Raw genomic sequence first — 19,838 nt, 5'->3', positions numbered from 1 at the left:
TCCTCGAAATAAAGCAGAACATCTTCCTGATGCCCATCAGCAATCAGCCTAAAATTTGGTGCACGCACTAGTCGTAGAATTATAGGCCTTTCCAGTGTCACAATATTGTGCTGGAAGACATCACGCGAGGGAAAATGACGTCGCAGAAATCGTTGTTTACACTGTTTGTGCAGCAGAAAGTTTTCCTCCAGCTTCACCAATTTGTGCCATCGCTGTGTATTCTTCTTATGTGTACATCTTCGTTAATATAGTTATAAGACGCCCTCGTACAAGAGAAACATCGCTTTTATACCCGACGGGAATATCCTGGAAATATATTCTTTTAGACTAATAAGACAATGTTTCTCGAAACGTCTAGAAATAGGACATAATTACGTAGATATACTGTACTATAAAGCTTACAAGAAGTATTATTATTATTAAATAAAAAAAAAATATGGTTTATTTAACGACACTCGCAACTGCAAAGGTTATATCAGCGTCGCTGGTGCCGAAATTTTGTCCCGCAGGAGTTCTTTTACATGCCAGTAAATCTACTGACATAAGCCTGTCACATTTAAACACACTTAAATGCCATCGAGTTGAACAAGGATCGAACCCGCAACCTCAAGCACTCAAGGCCAGTGCTATACCGACTACGCTACTCAGGCCAACTATTATTATTATTATTATTACAGAATATTTAAGAAGTACTTATATCAATAAACATACGAATGGTTAGATCGACGTAACAATGAAAGTTAAATCAGTATAGCAAATACATTTGCCTCGTGCAGTACCACAAAGCCTGTAATGGAAGCAAGCAGTGCTACTTCATATAATGGTAAAACTGTAGATGCCTTATACCAGCGGCTTTGCCCATCTTTTATGATGTCATTTGAGTTACCTATTCGAACAAAATGGTTGGTGATTCGGGGACATTCTGTATATGGATATGATTTTATACACACACATCTTCCAGTGTCAACATCTCTTTTTCTTCAACATCATAATTCTCTCCTACAAACCAACTTTCGTATATTCATTCAGCTTTACTCTGTCAGGTGCACATCACTATCTGGATAGTGGCAACATCTGATTCCACGCGATAGCCCCAGGTCTAAGTACCAGCAATTACAAATGCCATCCTTAGTCGACAATAATGGAGTAGGAGCAAATTTCACTCGGTACTCCTGTTTACCCCTGCCAAAATTACACAATATCTCCACTGTCCTCAAACTCTTCTTGGTACATAAAACATCCTCTCCATTGGTCATGAGCTTCCCCTGCACATTATTCCTCCGTCATTGGTGATATTTAAAAGTATATGCTGTTGAAACAACAAAAGAAAGTAAAAAAAGAAAAACAAGAGACACAGGAATGTATGATGTAGTCACTAGATAAACAATATCTAATGTGTCTCAAATTAGATGTGCAAATATCTTCTGCAACAGCCATGTGGTATACTTATAAGATGTGCAATGAAAGTTGCCCATTAATTCAGGCAAGTTCAACAACCTGTGTCTATTACTGTGATATACCGAAATACATAATATGATATTTCCATGCCGTGCTGGAATTCTGCATTACCATATGATGAAGGATGTATAGAACAGAGAAAAATTCTCTCTGGCACCAGGACTTGAACACAGGTTTTCAGCTCTATGTGCTGACGCTTTATCCACTAAGCAACACCAGATTCCAGTTCCGATGCCGGAACGAAACCCCTCAGTTTTAGTTATATCTCTCAGTTTTCCCTTTGGTGACCTACCCTCATGTACTGTGTCACAGATATTGTGACAGTCGCACAATGTCCAACGCACTATGTACAGAGGTGCAATCATTCTGCACGGAAATATAATATGTACTTCAGTACATCATAATAATATGATATGCATAAGTAATCACTTAGTGATTCAACACGGTGCTCATCCCATAGGATCCCGGCCACTTAATCACACTTAATCAGTGCACCTCTGTACACAGTGCGTTGGACATTGTGCCACTGTCACATATTGTGTTACACAGTACATATGAGTAGGCCACCAAAGGGAAAACTGAGAGGTAGAACTTAAACTGAAGAGATTCGATCTGGCATCGAAACTGGAATCTGGTGTGGCTTAATGGATAAAGCATAAGCACATATAGCTGAAAACTCAGGTTCGAATCCCGGTGCCAGAGAGAATTTTTCTCTGTTCTATCTATCATTCAACCTGTCTTTAGGAAAATTGGCGTGGCAAACAACAGTGGGGATGAGGGATGATAATGGTAGAAGACGTTACGCATTCAATGGCGGCCAGCACATTAAGTCATCAGTAAATAAGTACATAGCAACATTTTTATGTTAATGCTCACCAGAATTAAATCGTGTCCGTGACAAACAAGGAACTTGTGACCAGGGGCGGCTTTAGAGGTAGTGCCGTTGTGCCATGGCACTACCAGAATACAGAAGGAAAAGGAGAATTCATATTTTCCGCTCAGAACCTGAGAGAAACAAGTTACGCTTATACAAACTCTACCGTCAATATGATCTTTGCAGCGAAACACGTAACCAGTGTTTGGAGGATGGATCTGTGCCAGGCACTACATCCCATAAGAAATATAATGGGATGCGCGCGCAATCTTCATGTTCGCTCGTCCTTTTCAGCATCTAAGACATGATCTAAAATATGCCAGGCACAATTTGCCGCTGGCTTTTTCAATGCTTGTAAAACTGTATACATCCCCATTTTCTACGCCAATACCTTACTATATACCTCTTGCTCTGTCTGTCCTTCCACTTTGTCAGAACAAGTTTCTTAGAGCGAAGACTGCAACAATAAGATAATAAAATCTCTCCCGGTTTCTTGAAAACTTGGCTTTAGAAAGTCTTCACTTTATTATTTCTACCAACAGTACCAATTGTAGTGTGAACGTGTTAAGTCGTGAGGTTGTCATCGTAATAATGGTCGTGTTATCGTGTTGTGTACTGTGAAAAAAATGAATTCGGTTGGCGCTTTATTGAAATCTCCATTTTCAAAATTAACATATGAAAACAAACTTCGTGTTAAAGAATTAGGCAGACCTACACCGCACTTAAATATTCATCAAAAGCAGCAAAGTGCTAAAGTTAACAGTCGTTCAACCCAGATATTTATTTAAAAAACAACTGGTTGTGTGGATGTGACGTGAAAAATGCGTTCTTCTGTTTCCCGTGTGTTCTGTTCGGAGATGAACTTAGCTGGTCAAAAGTGGGTGTGACAGATTTATTACATTTATGGGGTAAAATAAAAATACATCATAAGTCAAAGGTTAATATGAATAACGTCTTCAGTTTGTCTAAAAATGCTGGGTAAAGCGAACATTGAAAATCAGTTAAATTCACACTACAGACTCGCGATTGCAAAACACAATGAGCAAGTTGATAAAAACAGATATGTGTTAAATTTAATAATACATTTCACACGATTTTGTGGGGCACTAGATTTAGCACTAAGAGGGCACGATGAATCTGAGGAGTTTTTTTAGCAAAATAGACAAGTTCAACAAAAAAATGATGGATTTATTTTCAAGTCAGAAAAATCGGCAAAGGGGTTTTATCTATCGCGCATATTAACCTGGTCAACAAAAGTGTTCAAGTGCTCCAGTTGTATAAATTTTGGTGAGTGATTATTATTATTATTATTATTATTATTATTATTATTATTATTATTATCATTAGAGACGAGAATTTCATGCACTATAAAATCCCAAAATATGCATGCACTACCAAACAATGAAATATGCATGATCAAGCGAAAAATACATTAAAATATGCACTTTCATTTTTGTTTCAAATGTCTTATTTCACTTCACTTTTTTTGCACAGTTAAAAACCTAACAACATTTTAAAATTGGTTTCTGTGAGGTTCCTGCACTTGTCAGTCAATATGTTCTTGTAGGCAGAGAATGACCTCTCTATATTGCAAGCAGTTACGGGTTTAAACTTGAATGAACATATTTGTGACAGTGTCAGGTCAAATTCTTCATTCAAGTTTTCGCCACAAATAAATAACCTTCTTCACTGAACAAAAGAATCCGCAGTCCGGGTTAGCATTTATGACCCTGTCCAATCTGTTTTTCGCCGCTACATCCACTTTCCCACGGGCATAACTGAGCGATCTATGAAATTCTTTGAAGATTCTTTCTTTTGTTGCATTCTTGCAATATGTGAAACAGATGCGACATGCTGGTCGACTTGAAATTTTTTAGTACATTTCATCTGAAATTATAATAGACCTTACGGTTACCTAGATACGATTTAAAAACGGACATCGTAATTTAATAATTATTTTAAACAAGTTTTGTAATTTTTTTACACAGAACATTGTCATAAAATATTCGGAAACAGAACAGCATTGTTTAACTCTTTACTCCAACAGTCGCAAAATACGACATCCTCATCTGACCTAATAAAAGCTTTTCCATTACAGTAATCCATTGTGCAAAGAGTACACTTTTGCAATCTTTAAATTGAAAACATATTAGAACCACATTAACACGCGCAAACAGAATAAACAAGCACATTAACAACTTACGATATTCACACACTGCAAACACAGTTTAACGATGATTCCAATTTTAGAAGAATCTAAATTGCTACTAGTACTAGAAATGGAAGAGAATTTACAACCTCCCTGAAAGAGGATGCTTTTGACCTAAATTATTTGTCGGCAATTTCCTTGAACCCTCTTATATTTCCTCTCTACTTACTATTCTCAAAATATCCAAATAAATTCATTTATGACATGCAGTGTATAGAGGGTAGTTGGTAAAGTGTTGTAAAAGTGGACTTCCGTCCAGGGAAAGGTCCTCTAACACCTTACTGTGAAAATCTTAACATTTTATTTAATTTTTCTGTTATTTCGTTTTTTTTCTTTTTCTTCTTCAATCCTGATTCCTGAAGCCAAAATATGGGACATAAAATCGAGAAACTGAGGTGTCCACACAAAACCATTAAAACATGCATTTAAACTGAATGTAATGTATATTATATGCATTATATAGCTAAAAATTACCTAAATATGCATTATGCATGTTTTTATCCCTAAAAAGTCGAAAACATGCAAATATGCACATATTTTGAACCGGAAAGTAATGAAATGGATAAGTACTAAGTTTGAGCTATGTCCTATGTTCCTATAAAAACATACATTTGCATGAAATTCTCGTCTCTAATTATTATTATTATTATTGCTTATTTTTTGTCTTTGGTTTAGACCAAAGGCGGATCCAGGGAGGAAATAGTAGGAAAAAGAGTTACCCTCCCCCTTAGGGTATCCTGGATGTACCACTAATATGATATGGTATGATATATATTTCTCAAAATCTTCGGTCCTGCTGGCCCGTCACATTTCCCTTACTTGCACTATTTACAACTTTAAACAAGACGTACTTTGACACTTGAAGCCTTTTCTTGCTATGTCTTTCATGTCCCCTCACTTCCACTTGACCATCCTTTTACTTTATCCACTACTATTCTACTTCCCTTCTCTTATTCACAGTTCCCTTAAAAATAATTCCTACCTTCATAACTAATTTAATACTTTAAACTTCAATACATATAACTTATTTAATATATAAGACCTAACCCTTGTTGACTATTTCACTAAAAACTTGAACTATATTATATTCACTGTCTAAACTCTTCTCACACAACACATTAGCGCTCGTATCCTAGCAACATTGCTTTCACTTTATTTATAACACTATTTAACACTGAAAAAAGTACAACAGCTCACTTCCATTTATCCATTACCTAGCTAACCTACTATTATTTCAGCCCACTGATGCACCATTTCCTCAGATTATAGACAGGTTTTTCTCCACTACTGCCCCCTCTTTTCTCACTCCTGGCACGCTTTACACACTCACTACTTCCCCTTCTATTCCCCGCACTTATTTCGCTTCCTCGTTCACGAGTCTCTTCTTTTGTCGGTTCAGCATTCCTCTCTCTCCCCTTCTGCCTTTCTCCAATTCTGTTGCCATCTGATACTATGCTTGTTCAGCTGGCTTGGCCTTGGGGTGACGTCATTACTGGTCGTCTACTAGATGGTGCAGCTGCTGCCTTAGAGTTCACCGCCTGAGTGGAATGTGCTGACGCAATCTCTTGAGTCACTGCCCTCATGTCTTCCGCAACTTTACCTTTTCTATTTCTTTCACTATTATTAACAATCTTTCTAACTCTCTCCTTTATCTCTAATCTTTTACTTTCGTCAATATTCTCTCCATTTGCCGACACATTCAAGTTTTCCAAACAAAATTCAACATCAAATAACTCCCCGTTAATTTTCAATTTGTCCTTAAAATCTTCATCTATACTAATGTTCGAGTCTTTCAATGCTTTCTTACAATCCATGATTTTCTCTTTAATCATCCAGTTTGCTAGTCGGACCAATATGGGCCTATTTTCCCCATGCCCCATTCTATATACCTCTTTCACTTGACCATTCCCAATGTCAATGCCTAACCATTCCCAGCACACATTTACTATCACTTCATACGTGTCCATAGACTGTTCTTTCACCTGTTCTTCAATACCAAAGAAAATTAAGTTGTTCCTCCTTTTCTCTTCTTCTAAGTATTTCACCTTCTTTTTTAATATATTGTTTTCCTTTTGTAGATCTTCCAATTTTTGTTAATACTATCGATGGTCGCCTTTAGACTTGTGGTATCCATTCTCCACAGATCTCTCACCTCACTTATCACTCACTATGAAACGGCTTCCGTATACTACTGCACTTTGCTAAGTTAGCAGACTCGCGGTCAATCACGTCTTACTCGGTTGCTTGCTCATTGAGAACTGTATCTACCACTGATTTTGGCACTAGGCATTAAATATGTATGAGCCGTCACTACTTGTGACGATGAAGAAAGTAGAAAATGTAGCATATCTGTCTGACTAATGCCACTTCCTATACAGATCACGCAAGAACTAGCAAATAGATCTACAGCAACAGCAGCTACAACATCAACTTCACTCTCTAAGCCAGGCAGTGCTTTATTTCTAAAATGGAACCTAAGTGCTATATATTTAGTATATCTTCGATGGAAGAGATTCACAAACGTTTGTTGAGATGGCTGACATCTCTCAGGATATCTTTTAGCATAGAAATTACCAGGGTGCACTGTATTCTTCCTATAATCACCACACACTGCGATCGTAAGATTTTTCATGATTTGCAAATCCCATTTCCATGTTAACAGTGACAGATCCAGGATTCATTAAAAGGGGGGTTAACTTTTTTTTTTCCTATTATCGCCACTCACCAGTCCCGGCCACTGCTAGGTATTCAAGGGATGTAAGCTCATCCCTAGAAAACACTTTGGTGACGTACATATGTAAAGCAGAAATAAACCTGTGGGATTTAATTTCATTAAAATAAAATAACTGTTGTCATATTGGCTCAAGAGGGAATCTGCCTATGTCCCTGTACAATATCCAATATGACTTTCTTCCATGAAGTAGTACACTGTAAGACTTGAAACGCATACATATTATCCATCAGTAAGGAAATACCGACATAAACAGGAGTCTATATTATCAAAGTGAGTATTGTATATGACAAACAGCAGATTCACAAACTGGAGATGATATTGGTTTGGCTTAGTTTGGGTTCTTAAGTGCCACACCTGGGAATGATGCTTGCCCCACTATGTGCGCTATGAATGCGATGATTGTCCAGTGCGAAGTGAAGCCGATACTAACAAGTGGGCTTTCAGCCTCAGCCCTGACAGAGTCAGGGCTCATTTCAGACGAGTAACTGACATGCCTCAGGGCCCTGAGCACCAAGATATCCTTTATGAGCATTGTACGTCTGCACTACCTCAAACACTTCACCTTACCCTATCATTTTATTTCATACAATAAATGAAATGAGGACATATATTTCAATTCCAGACATACTTGTTAAAACTGATTTTGGTTAAGAAAAGTACTTAAATTAAATAAACTGCTTCAACAATTCTATGGATTAAATACATGACGCAATTGAGAATTAAATGTAATTTTAAAAAATTAGGGCACATGCAGGTTTGAACCATGACCTTTCAATCTATAGTCAAATGCTTCCCCACTGAGCTATACCATCTCCTGCTTTCAATGTGATAAAGTTTCATTAGTACAGTGAGGAGGGAAAATGGCATTGGATAATTTGGCGGAATTATCTCTATAGTCTACTAGCATGGACGAAAGGCTGTCTAGAAGACATTTACAACACCTGTTAAAAGTGATTGCAGTTTATAAGTAGGTTTGCTATACTCGACCTTCAGCCTCGTTTCACAAACATTTCTACTCACGAAATAAAATGCAGTTATCATCACTTTGTATCGTAAATAACTATTGCGATGAGAACACACCTTCCTATAGAAAATCTCACGAAACTTGTGTATATTCAAATCTATATAAATCTAGCCTTTAATTATGTGGAGAAAGCATATAGATAACATCAATTACGCGGTATTGAAGATGATAATATTAGGTGCCTCATGCTATATTCCTTGCCCAAAATAAATGCATTATCAATGAAAGAAAATATATAATAATAATAATAATAATAATAATAATAATAATAATAATAATAATAATAATAATAATAATAATACTAATAATAATAATAATAATAATAATAATAATAATAATAATAATAATAATAATAATTTAAACTAAGGAGCTATATCGCACTTCAAATGTAGGCTATCTTTGATTAAAGAAATAAGTAGTCTAATAAGTAACATGCAGATAGTTTTACTGGTCCCATTGTAAACATAAATTCGCTGTCACCTTAGCTGTATAGAGGTTTCTGTGACGAACAGGATATAAGTTAAACACTGGAAATAAGACCCAGCACACCCAATGAACTCACTTACCTCAGCTTCACTCTTCACCATGGGGAAATTATTTGGTAATATAATTTCTTCAAATTTTATCTCTAGATTGTGATCCTCGCAGCTCTCGTTCATGCATTCCTCCTTTACCTTAGTCACGTGCAGATCAAATAAATTTCCTTCCTGGATAACACAGACATATTAAGAATACGTAATACATTACAATATGACAGAAGTTGATCACAAGCGGTACTGGTTGCACTCTGGGTCTGCATGCCAGTGCTTCAATACCGGTACTACTTGCACCACAGGAGAGAAATTATGGAAATAATTGAAGGAAAAATGGATAAAGGATTTTAAAATCTGTATATGTCCGAGAAAAGACAATACTTCACTTGTGAGAGTGAATAAAATAGAATTTAATATGTAATGTGTTCCAATTCACTACCAGAATAAATAAAATAAATAAATAAACAAATAAATAAATGAGTAATTAAATAAATAAATAAGTAACTAAGTAAATAAATAAATAAATAGGCAGACAGATTCACAGTAGGCCTATATAAGATAAAATATTTTACAAGATTTTCTTATTCAATGTAGGTATATTATTTTTGCACTCAGCACTAATCCTAAAGTAAATTTATAAAGTACATTTCGACTGAAAAAAAATCACAATATGTCTTACTGACGCCCAAGTACAATGCAAGAAATATGACTAATTGTGTCATATCATCATATCATTTAATCAAAATTCAATGCATTTCATGATAAACTGTCATACAGACGTCTCTGATCTGTCTTCAACTATTCACTGCCCTTGCCAATAGGGGATGGACATAATGTGCCGTCCTCCCCTCACCTGCTGCAAGATTCACGGTGAAAGATACTTGAAATTAACCCACCCGCTTAAATAAATCGCTGACAGCATGGGGTGTGGGGTACTACTTATGCGGCATTGAGACATCTTGCAATTGCAGTCAGCGCTTTCGAAACACTTATAATTATCTCACTATCCGTAAGTGCTATAATTTTTTTATTTGACAAAACTTACTCTAAATAATGAGTTCTATGGCTCCCGCCAAATTAATGTACTACCTTACCTTCCACCCTGTAGTATGTTCAAAACCAAGCCTCTAATAGATTCTGAGATTCCTCACTAATATTAACAGCATCAAAATGACAATAGACGAAAAAGCACTGATTCAGTATGAAGAACTTATCAGATTATCAAGAAATAATTAGCATTCATACAGTTCTATCTGCAGATTAAAAACTCAAAAGAGTTTCATATCCATGGTTCAAGAATTAAAGCAGAAAATCAATATCCCGAATTTAAAAGAAAACTTAAAAATCAAACCAAACCCTTTAACTCCATTAAATATAGAGTATAATGTAAATTTAACACAAGAAATCAGAAGTAAAGATTGAAATATTGAGACAATTGTCTTTAAAGGCAATTAATACTAGGTACCCTCCACAAAACTGGCTTCATTTATACAACGACGGATACTTGATCTCCAGAAAACAAGGTGCAAGTGCAGGTGTTACGTCCTGTCTCTTCTCACTTTATTCATCTCTTGGATATGGAACAACAAGTTTTGATGAAGGAATCATTGCAATAAGTGAAAGGCTCAGCAATCTTCAATGCCACTTCAGTAAATTTAAAAATGCAGTTATGTCAGTCCACAAAGCAGCTATTCTATCAACAGTATCCAGACACACACCTTCAACTCCAGGTCGAGGTGAGTTACACCACGTTGGTGACTGGGGGATGCAATGGTGGCTCTCGTGCTTTTCTTTTCGAACATTAATCGCCTTATCACCACACAGCCCTTTTCGTTCTCTCGTCTTTTTCATCGCTTTATATCTCCTCCAGCCACCATTGCATGCAGAACGCCCACCAAATCATCACAGACATTTTCACCTCCCCATCCCTGCTATTAGTTTTTGACACGTCCATTACCATGACGGGATTTGTTAAGAATGCCTGATGAGGCTTCATTCTTCTTCCCCTTCTAGTTCTTATATCTATTATTAGGTTAAGTTTCTTAGGCTTAGTCGATCTGGTTGGCGTGTTGGTATAGCGCTGGCCTTCTATGCCCAAGGTTGCGGGTTCGATCCCAGGCCAGGTCGATGGCATTTAAGTGTGCTTAAATGCGACAGGCTCATGTCAGTAGATTTACTGGCATGTAAAAGAACTCCTGCGGGACAAAATTCCGGCACATCCGGCGACGCTGATATAACCTCTGCAGTTGCGAGCGTCGTTAAATAAAACATAACATTTTAACATAACATTCTTAGGCTTATAACTCCCGTCTCACCAGCGGGGATCTTTCCTATCTCCGTCGTCCTGTCCCACGGTTTTGAGCGCGACTTCCAACTTGTGTGGCCTGACAGGGCGTCCAGCAACGAAGCAATAGTGGACCCTTCATACTGCCCCTATATGCAAGTTTAGGTGCCGAGCCCGGACCAGAGGTCAAGTACACTCATGTAGAGCCCCAATGGGGGCGAGGGGCGGTTTAGACGCCCCGGTGACCGACTATGCACGCTGGGGCGGATATGTCGCTCTGACATGTTACCGCTGAATGATGGGTGTCGCAGTGTAATCAACCACAAGTCCCCTGAAGCTGCGTGTGGTCTCGGATTGCTCCGGCTTTGGTAGGTGGGTCGGAGTTAGCCGAGTGGTCTGGCGGTTGTATTCAGCATAGAGTGGGGAGCCACAGGCTGTTATTCCCGTGGTAGGAGCATAAAACTGTGACACGACGTTGGTGTAAAACTTGCCATTAGGTGTGTAATGTCCAGTTTGAAGGGTAACTTGCGTGAGGTGGGTTGCTTCGGATCGGGCGTTGGGGGGGGGGGGGTCCTCATAGCCGGCACAGACCACAAAGAATTTTTAGGTGTCTTTTTCTTCTGCCCCCTCCCCCGATGGCAGGCTGACGCCGACGGTTCCGTAGGGGCAGCCAGTACAACATGTCATCGCGCTCTTCTTCCCCTACTCCTCATAAAAAATCAGACATGAAGAACCAAAAAAGGGTACACTGACTGGTGGTCACATGACGAACAACGCTATGGAACTGGTTCCTGAAAATGTGAAATTATATATGCCGCCTACAAGATATCTAAGTATTACTCTAACAGGCACCGAAAAAACAATAAAACATATTAGAACTGTTTACTTGATGGACTCGTTGGAAAAGTCAAGAATGCCACTAGACTCCGCAACGGTAGCCTCCTCGTCGAGACTTTATCTCCTAATCAAAGTGAGACACTGTTGTTGCTGGGGTCGTATCCTATAAAGGTTGAATGGCACTCCTCACTGAACACCACGCGTGGAGTGGTTCATACGGATGCTCTGGATGGCATGAATGATGAGGAGATACAACTAGAGCTTGCAGACCAGTCAGTGTGCAAGGCCTACCGGCTGTTGCGTAAGCGGGAAGGACGGACTTATTCATTGAGCACAGTATTCTTGACTTTTGAAAAATACCTCCTACCTGAGTACATATATATCGGCTATGAGCGTGTCTCGGTGCGTGCGTATGTGTCAAACCCAATGCGCTGTTTTAGGTGCCAACGGTTCGGACATACACAGAAACGTTGCACAAATGAAATCGCATGTGCAAAGTGCGGCGGTGGTGACCACGGAGACTCTTCAGGTCCCAACACCGCGCACTTTGTGAATTGTGAAAGGGACCATGCAGCAAATTCCAAGGAATGTCCGAAGTATCAGGGAGAGAACGCAATACAAGAGCTCCGAGTCAGAGATAATATTACTTTCTTCGAGGCACGTAAACGTTATTTTGATTCCGATCAAAAACAAAAGGAAAAATTGTATGCCGCAGTGTTACAACAAGCAACAGAGGGTATTGACCTGTCAACAGAAACGCCACCTCTCGAATGTATACCTTGGAAGCGAGTTGAAAACGCAACCCAGACGTATGTGGACATTGGCACTCAGACTGAGGAATCAGATGATAGTAGTGGCCTAGATCAGACCCTATACACCAAAAAAGATAGTTACTGGGACTGCAAGGCCAGACTGTAAACCTGAAAGAACGTCACGATGTCGCACTCATCGTTCGATACAGAAATCGAGAACATGATCTCGATCCCGTGCTAGATCAAGGTCACGATCAAGAGTGCGAAGAACTGCAAGTGAGTGTAAGCAGTAGATATGCAGTACTACAACAATTGATCTATCATGACAACCCTGCTGTTTTATGTCGACAGGAGACACCTCTCCGACCTGAACATTCCCTGAATATATCAGGATACAATGTTCACTGGTACGATCATCTTGCCGGTATTCGGGCCAATGGAGATTGTGCCATCCTACTCCGCCAAATCATCTTTTCCTCTGTTATCAACATTACCACTCCACATCAATGCATACGCGCTACAATAAATTTACCTACCATTCATTTTTCAATAGTCTGTGTCTCTATATGCCCCCAGAAACTCCTTTTGCAGTGATCGAAATTGAACATATCATGTCGCAGGTACCAGCTCCATATTTGTTAGTGGGGGATTTCAATGCATCCCACCACTCTTGGGGCTAAAATTCCGATGATGACAGAGGAAATAAAATAGCAGAGGTATGTACCCGTCTAAAACTCATTACTTTGAACTCAAGAGAAACAACACACCTTTTTCTTGGCTTACGGTACATACTCCATGATAGATATCCCCATTTGTAGCCGAGTTTTGTTCATGCATTTCTAATGGTCTGTGATTCATGACCTACATGGCAGTGACCACTACCCCATCCGAATGCATATGTCCGCTTTACGTCATGCGGAACCTCGCCCTCCAAACTGGGTTATTAAAAAGGCGGACATAGTCGAATTTTCGGAGTCCATATCATTCGATGAGAACGGACATGAAAGTGTGGACTCTGTAGTAGACCATTTCTCAAATGTAATTATAAAGTCAGAGGAATTATCTATCCCCTAGTCGTCCTGCAGGCCAAAACGCTTCTCTGTCCCCTCGTGGACGGATGCCTGCAGAGTGCAATCCGGGACCGCAAACGTGCTTTACGCCAATTTGAACGCCATCTGACCCAAGAAAATTTTGTCCAGATTAAAAGTCTTCGAGCCAAAGCTCGTCGCACTGTGTGCGATGCTAATAAGATGTCCTGGACAAACTACGTTAATTCATTGAAAAAGCACGTCCCATCTAACATCGTATGCGACAAAGTCCGTCGAATAATGGGGAAACGTAGTTCTGTAATTCCGGGCCTTCTAAACATTGGCGTAACTACCACCAGTCGAATAGGATTTGCTGAAACATTTGCTACCACTTTTGCACAAATAAGCAGCTCAAATAATTATGACCCGGAATTTCTAAAAATCAAACATACTGCGGAAAAACGAAACCTCAATTTTATATCAGATAACACAGAGTATTACAATACACCGTTCACATCCGAGGAGATGGAGGCGGCACTAGACACATCCCCTGACACCTCCCCTGGCCCTGACAATATACATAACCGCATGTTTCGCCATCTTCCGCCACCTGGAAAATCCTTTCTTCTGTCAATATACAACAAAATCTGAAAAGAGGGTGTATTTCCATCTGCATGGTGTTCCGCCATTGTAATACCAGTCAAGAAACCGGGAAAGGATCCTTCTTTACCTGGCAGTTATAGGCAAATCTGTCTCACCAGCTGCGTATGCAATGTTATGGAAAAGATGATAAGCAAACGCCTGATGTAGGTACTCGAATCGGGAAACCATTTATCTAATATCCAATGTGGTTTTCGTAAGCACAGATCCTCCGCTGACCATCTTGTTAGGCTGAGGACCGCCATTAGAGATGCTTTCCTCAAGAAGGAGCATCTTGTAGCGGTCTTCTTTGATCTAGAAAAAGCTTACGATACCACATGGCGTTATGGCATTCTGCAAAATCTGCATGATTGTGGACTTCGTTGCACTCTACCAACATTTATTGCAAAGTGCATGGCAGAGCGATATTTCCGAGTCCGAGTAGGCACCACACTTTCTAACGAACATCTCCAAGAAAACGGCGCTCCACAGGGGTCTATATTAAGTGATCTTCTTTTCTGCATTACGATCAATGGCATTACGCACTATGTGGGTGACCGAGTATCTTCTATCTCGTACATTGATGACTTCAGTTTATATTAGTTCCCGATACCTCCCATCCATCATTCGACAGTTGCAACTGGTCATCAACGTGCTATCAGAGTAGTCTGTTCGCAATGATTGAAATTCTCCACTCTAAAGACTCAGTGTGTCCACTTCTACAACCATCGTGGACTCCATCCACATCCTGAACTGCGTGTTAATGGAGTGGAGTTGCAATACACAGACACTGCGAGGTTTTTGGGCCTTATCTTTGATTATAAATTAACGTGGGAGGCGCATATACGTGATTTGAGAAGGCGTTGTGAAAAATCGTTAAACATTTTACGCCTTTTGTCAGGCTTTCGCTTAGGTGCAGACCGCATAGTGTTTTTACGTCTTTGTCGTGCCCTTATCCGTTCAAAGCCGGATTATGGCTGTTTTATTTATGGCTCAACAAATAAATCTAAGCTACGTCTCTTAGACACTAACCATCATTATTGGGTACGACTAGCCACGGGTGCCATCCGAACGAGTCGGATAGAGAGCCTGTATTGTGAAGTGGAAGAGCCATCATTGTATCAGCGACGTAATGTCCTGTTGTGCTCATATGCGGTTAAACTCCGCTCGCAGCCTGAGCACAATTCTTTCGACTCTTTCCATCATTCGTCCCTTTATGGCCGATACAGTGAAAATCCGCGGAGACTTCGTCCAGCAGGTATGCGATTCCGTGAACTGCTTTCTGAACTGGACATCCATCTACCACCAGTTCGCACACTGGAATATATCACCACTCCACCGTGGATTATGCGACGTCCCATGTTTGATGTAAGTCTTAGCCGAAGTTTTAAGAATTTTACACCAGCTTTAGTGTATAGACTTCGTTTCAGTGAACTTTTATCATGTTTTCCAAATTATTCTTTAGTTTTTACTGACGGATCCCGGGTAAATGGCAGTGATGATTGCTCCTTCATTGCAAATGGATAGATATTTAAACATAAACTGAGTGAAAATACCAATGTTTTTACCGCAGAATTATATGCTTTTTACAGAGCTTTATTGTTTTTAATTAGACAACCTCGGGGCAGATATCTAATCTGTTCCAACTCTTCAAGTGCCATTCAGTCTCTGCAGTCTTTCTATTCCGATGATTCCCTCATGTTAACAACATAGCAGCTATTCTACACACGCCTAAGCTTTCACTCCGAGATTGGAGTAGTGTGGATTCCAGGCCATGTTGGAATTCCAGGGAATAAGGCAGCAGATGCTGCAGCCAAAGATGGTGCTATGAATGGCACTCTGGTATATTGGCGCGAGAGGTGGCAAGACTTACAATATCATTTGAAATACAGAATATGGTGGCAATGTTAAGGAGAATGGTCTGCACAAGAGGGAAACAAATTACGAAGAATAAAGAATACTGTTCGAGTTTGGGATTCGTCCACAAGAGCGTCACGATACGAGGAGGTTTTACTCACCTGGTTGAGGATTGGCCACTGTCATCTGACACATGGCCATCTCCTATGTGGTGATTCTCAGCCGGAGTGTGATTTGTGCCATGTTCCATATACGATGGAACGTTTTTTATTGCATTTCAGGAAATATGATCGTGTCCGCCAGCAATATGGATTTCGGCCGACACTACGTGACGCTCTTGGAAATGATTGTAATTGTACAAATGCAGTTCTGAGATTTTTATCGAGTACAGGACTGGATAAGGTGATTTAGTTCTTTATTGACCCTTTTTACTTATCCTGCAGACCCTTTACATGCGGAGGTTACATTTGTTGTTTTATGTTTGATTTTACATTGTTGATATTTCGGACTTTATACATCCAAATATTTTATAAAATTTTAATGTTTTTTGAAATGTGATGCACAATTTGTCTGTGGTAGCCTTAGTTTTATTATTTTATTTCTTTGTGTTAAATACCACGTAGTGTCGTATAATTGCTCACTTTTATGATACTGTACAAATCACCTTGTGTATACTGCATTTGTGTACCTCGTTTTACCGTGACAATGCTTTTTAGTTCTTCTAGCACTCTGATTATTATATTATTCATGTCTTTGTTTTATTAAGAATGTTAGATAAGGCGCAAATAGTCATAGTAGCTGACGCGCCCTTTTTAACCACCACCACCACCACCACCACCACCACCACCACCACCACCACCACCACCACCACCACCACCACCACCACCACCACCACCACCACCACCACCACCACCACCACCACCTTCATCTCGAACAGCAGAAATAAATAAAATGCTCTCTCATTTAACAACTCTCAATAAAAGAATAGTATTCCAATGGATACCATCCCATTCTGGAATCCTGGGAAACGAGAATGCGGATGCTTTAGCAAAGAAGGGCAGCACTGCTACTTACAGACCTGTTACTAAATCTAGGTATTCCTGTGTGAAAAGATTTATTAAATCTATATACTTAGACTTCAACAAACAAAATTTGATAACACAAGGGGAAAAAATGGAACTCTATGAGTCATAATCCACAGTTAATTCCCGATTTACCATGAAAATCATCTTTAGTTACATTTAAATTGACAACAGGCCATGACTGTTTGGCCAAAAACGTGCACAGAATTGGAATATATCAGTCCCCTAACTGCCCATTGTGCAACTAAAACCAAGAAATGGATTTGGAACACCTCAAAATCTGTGCTTCAGTGGCTGACCATGATAATATCTTTGAAAGACATTGGAGTGCAAGAGGTCAAATGACTTTATTGTCAAACGTCTGGCATTAGAAAACAACAACACTTATAGTATTCTACCTGCTACAACAAGGGAATTTTCAGAATTCAAGAGGAGTGGAGAACAATGGAATTAGCCTACACACTAGTTTTTAGAACATCAAATAGGTATTCCTTAAATCAATATTCATGCGGGAATGTATTGAATCAGTCCTTAGATATCATTTCAAGATCTTATCTTATGCCACTATAATTTCTTCCACTAGAATTATTAAGAATATCTAGTTTCCCCTGCACTAACAATACCGAGAAGTCGAAAATTAGGGTTTTTCCAGAGTGTCGTAAAATAATGTAAACTCATCCACCATTTTGAAGTTTATCAACATTATCATATCGAAAGAAAAGGAGGGATCTCAACTCCTGGATCTGTTACCAAAAGCTGATAATGAGGACTGTAAATCTAATGCTTTGTGTGGTATCCATATACTTATTTGAAGAAGAACAACACGAATACCGGAAGAATAACTGACAATGACTGTCATAAACAATTGATGATCTCCCTCTCATGGGAAGGGTTATGAAAAATATACACAATATTCTTGTGACTCATGATTGAGTGTTTTTTTAATCTTGCTCCTTGGTCTTTATTTCAAATCTAATTTTCTCCCTCGTTTAATTTAAACTTAGTTTAGATGTCACAACATGCCTCACCAAGACAATCATGGTAATGCCTACCATTCAGTCGCTAAAGCATATATACAGTTGAACTTGATTACAGTGTGATGGTAGGAACTAATGAAAAGATGTCACAATGAATAGGCATTACTGAAAGTAAATAAATGAATACAGTATTTAATACTCGAAGAAATACATTCAAGTAACGTACTTGTAGCCAACTATGATTGAATTTGTAATCTTATATAGGCCTATTTACAATACTGTAAATTTTAATAATTCACAGAGTTTTTATATTTTTTAAATATAAATACTCTACCGTATTGTAGACAACAGTGAAATATGGAGTAAAATTCTATAATTTAGAAATAGAAATAAGAAGTACTCACAATTTTATTAAGAACTAGCCATAACTGTGCACTCCGCTGCACTTGTTAGAAATAAATATAAAGTAATTACATAATTAAAATAGGATATCTGGTCCAGGGAACATTCATTTGATAGAAGGATAAATCGTTTAATATGTCAGTTAATTTAAATTGTATTTAAATAATTAAAATGCGATCATTTTGGTCCAGAGACCACTCATTTGATAATTCCTTTAACATGTTTCTTAATTGTTATTACATGCAAATAATTAAAATATGATCATTTGATTCAGAGAACATCCGTTTTTGGTGTAAGGATAATTCGTTTAACAGTTTTCTAAATTAGTCTTGAATGCATCCTTTAATAAATCACTCCAAATTAATAGAGCTGATTGTGTACGAAGATAATTTTTATGTTAACCTTACTGTGCATTTTTTTGTTAAGTTTATTTTATTCACGCCTCAACATCTGTGGTCATATCGCGTGTTTAGAATGTGTGAGTATATGATTAGACCGTTTTTACTCTTGTTGAGTTCCTGTTTCTATTGTGTGTTGTAGATGGCTTGTGTTCATGTAACTGATTATCGACTTTGATTAATGTTTTTGGTATTGGTAATTGAGGCAGTGATGAATCATGGCATTATCTTTCCAATCCGGCATTTGCCTTTATGACTAAGGGAAATTATGAAAAACCCCAGTTAGATTGGTTAGGCCACGGGGTTTGTACCTGGGACCTCCCGAATGCATCTCTCAAATGCTACCATCTGAGCCAACTCGCTCGGTTGTATATCATTGTTTATGCAAATAAAAAAATGAGGTACCCTATGTAAATATTATTTTAAGAAACACAGGAAACGAATATGGGGAAATTATGAGCGTGACACCTTTTAAAATAACTCAGCTCCAGTGAGCTCTATGGTAAAATGCTTATTTATAATGAGCTGTATGGTCCAGTAAAAATACTCATCTTTACGACAAAACTCTTAATTATTATGTTCTGTGAACATAAAGAAATTTAAGTGTCTAAAATTAGAGCATTTTATGTGTTTTATAAAGTTGCAATAATAAAGTTACACAATATTTCGATAGAATATCAAGTTTTCTGTGCATAAAGATCTATTTTCATCTTACCTCAGTCCTCAAATGTAATATTACATCCATCTAGA

At 38.6% G+C, this 19,838-nt stretch overlaps 1 protein-coding gene across 1 annotated transcript in view; it reads right to left on the bottom strand.

Moving 5' to 3' along the window:
- Positions 1-19,838, bottom strand: part of LOC138692966 (zinc finger protein ZFP2-like) — a 40,573-nt gene that overhangs the window by 8,655 nt on the left and 12,080 nt on the right. Inside the window, exon 3 of the mRNA XM_069816388.1 lies at positions 8,866-9,006. Within this exon, the coding sequence (XP_069672489.1) occupies positions 8,866-9,006 (141 nt within the window). The remainder of the gene's footprint in view (positions 1-8,865; positions 9,007-19,838) is intronic.

The sequence above is a fragment of the Periplaneta americana genome, chromosome 17 (genome assembly GCF_040183065.1).
Source record: "Periplaneta americana isolate PAMFEO1 chromosome 17, P.americana_PAMFEO1_priV1, whole genome shotgun sequence".
In the NCBI taxonomy this organism is placed as follows: Eukaryota; Metazoa; Arthropoda; class Insecta; order Blattodea; family Blattidae; genus Periplaneta; species Periplaneta americana.
The sequence above is the reverse complement of the archived record's forward strand: the minus strand, read 5'-3'. Positions and strand labels throughout refer to the sequence as shown.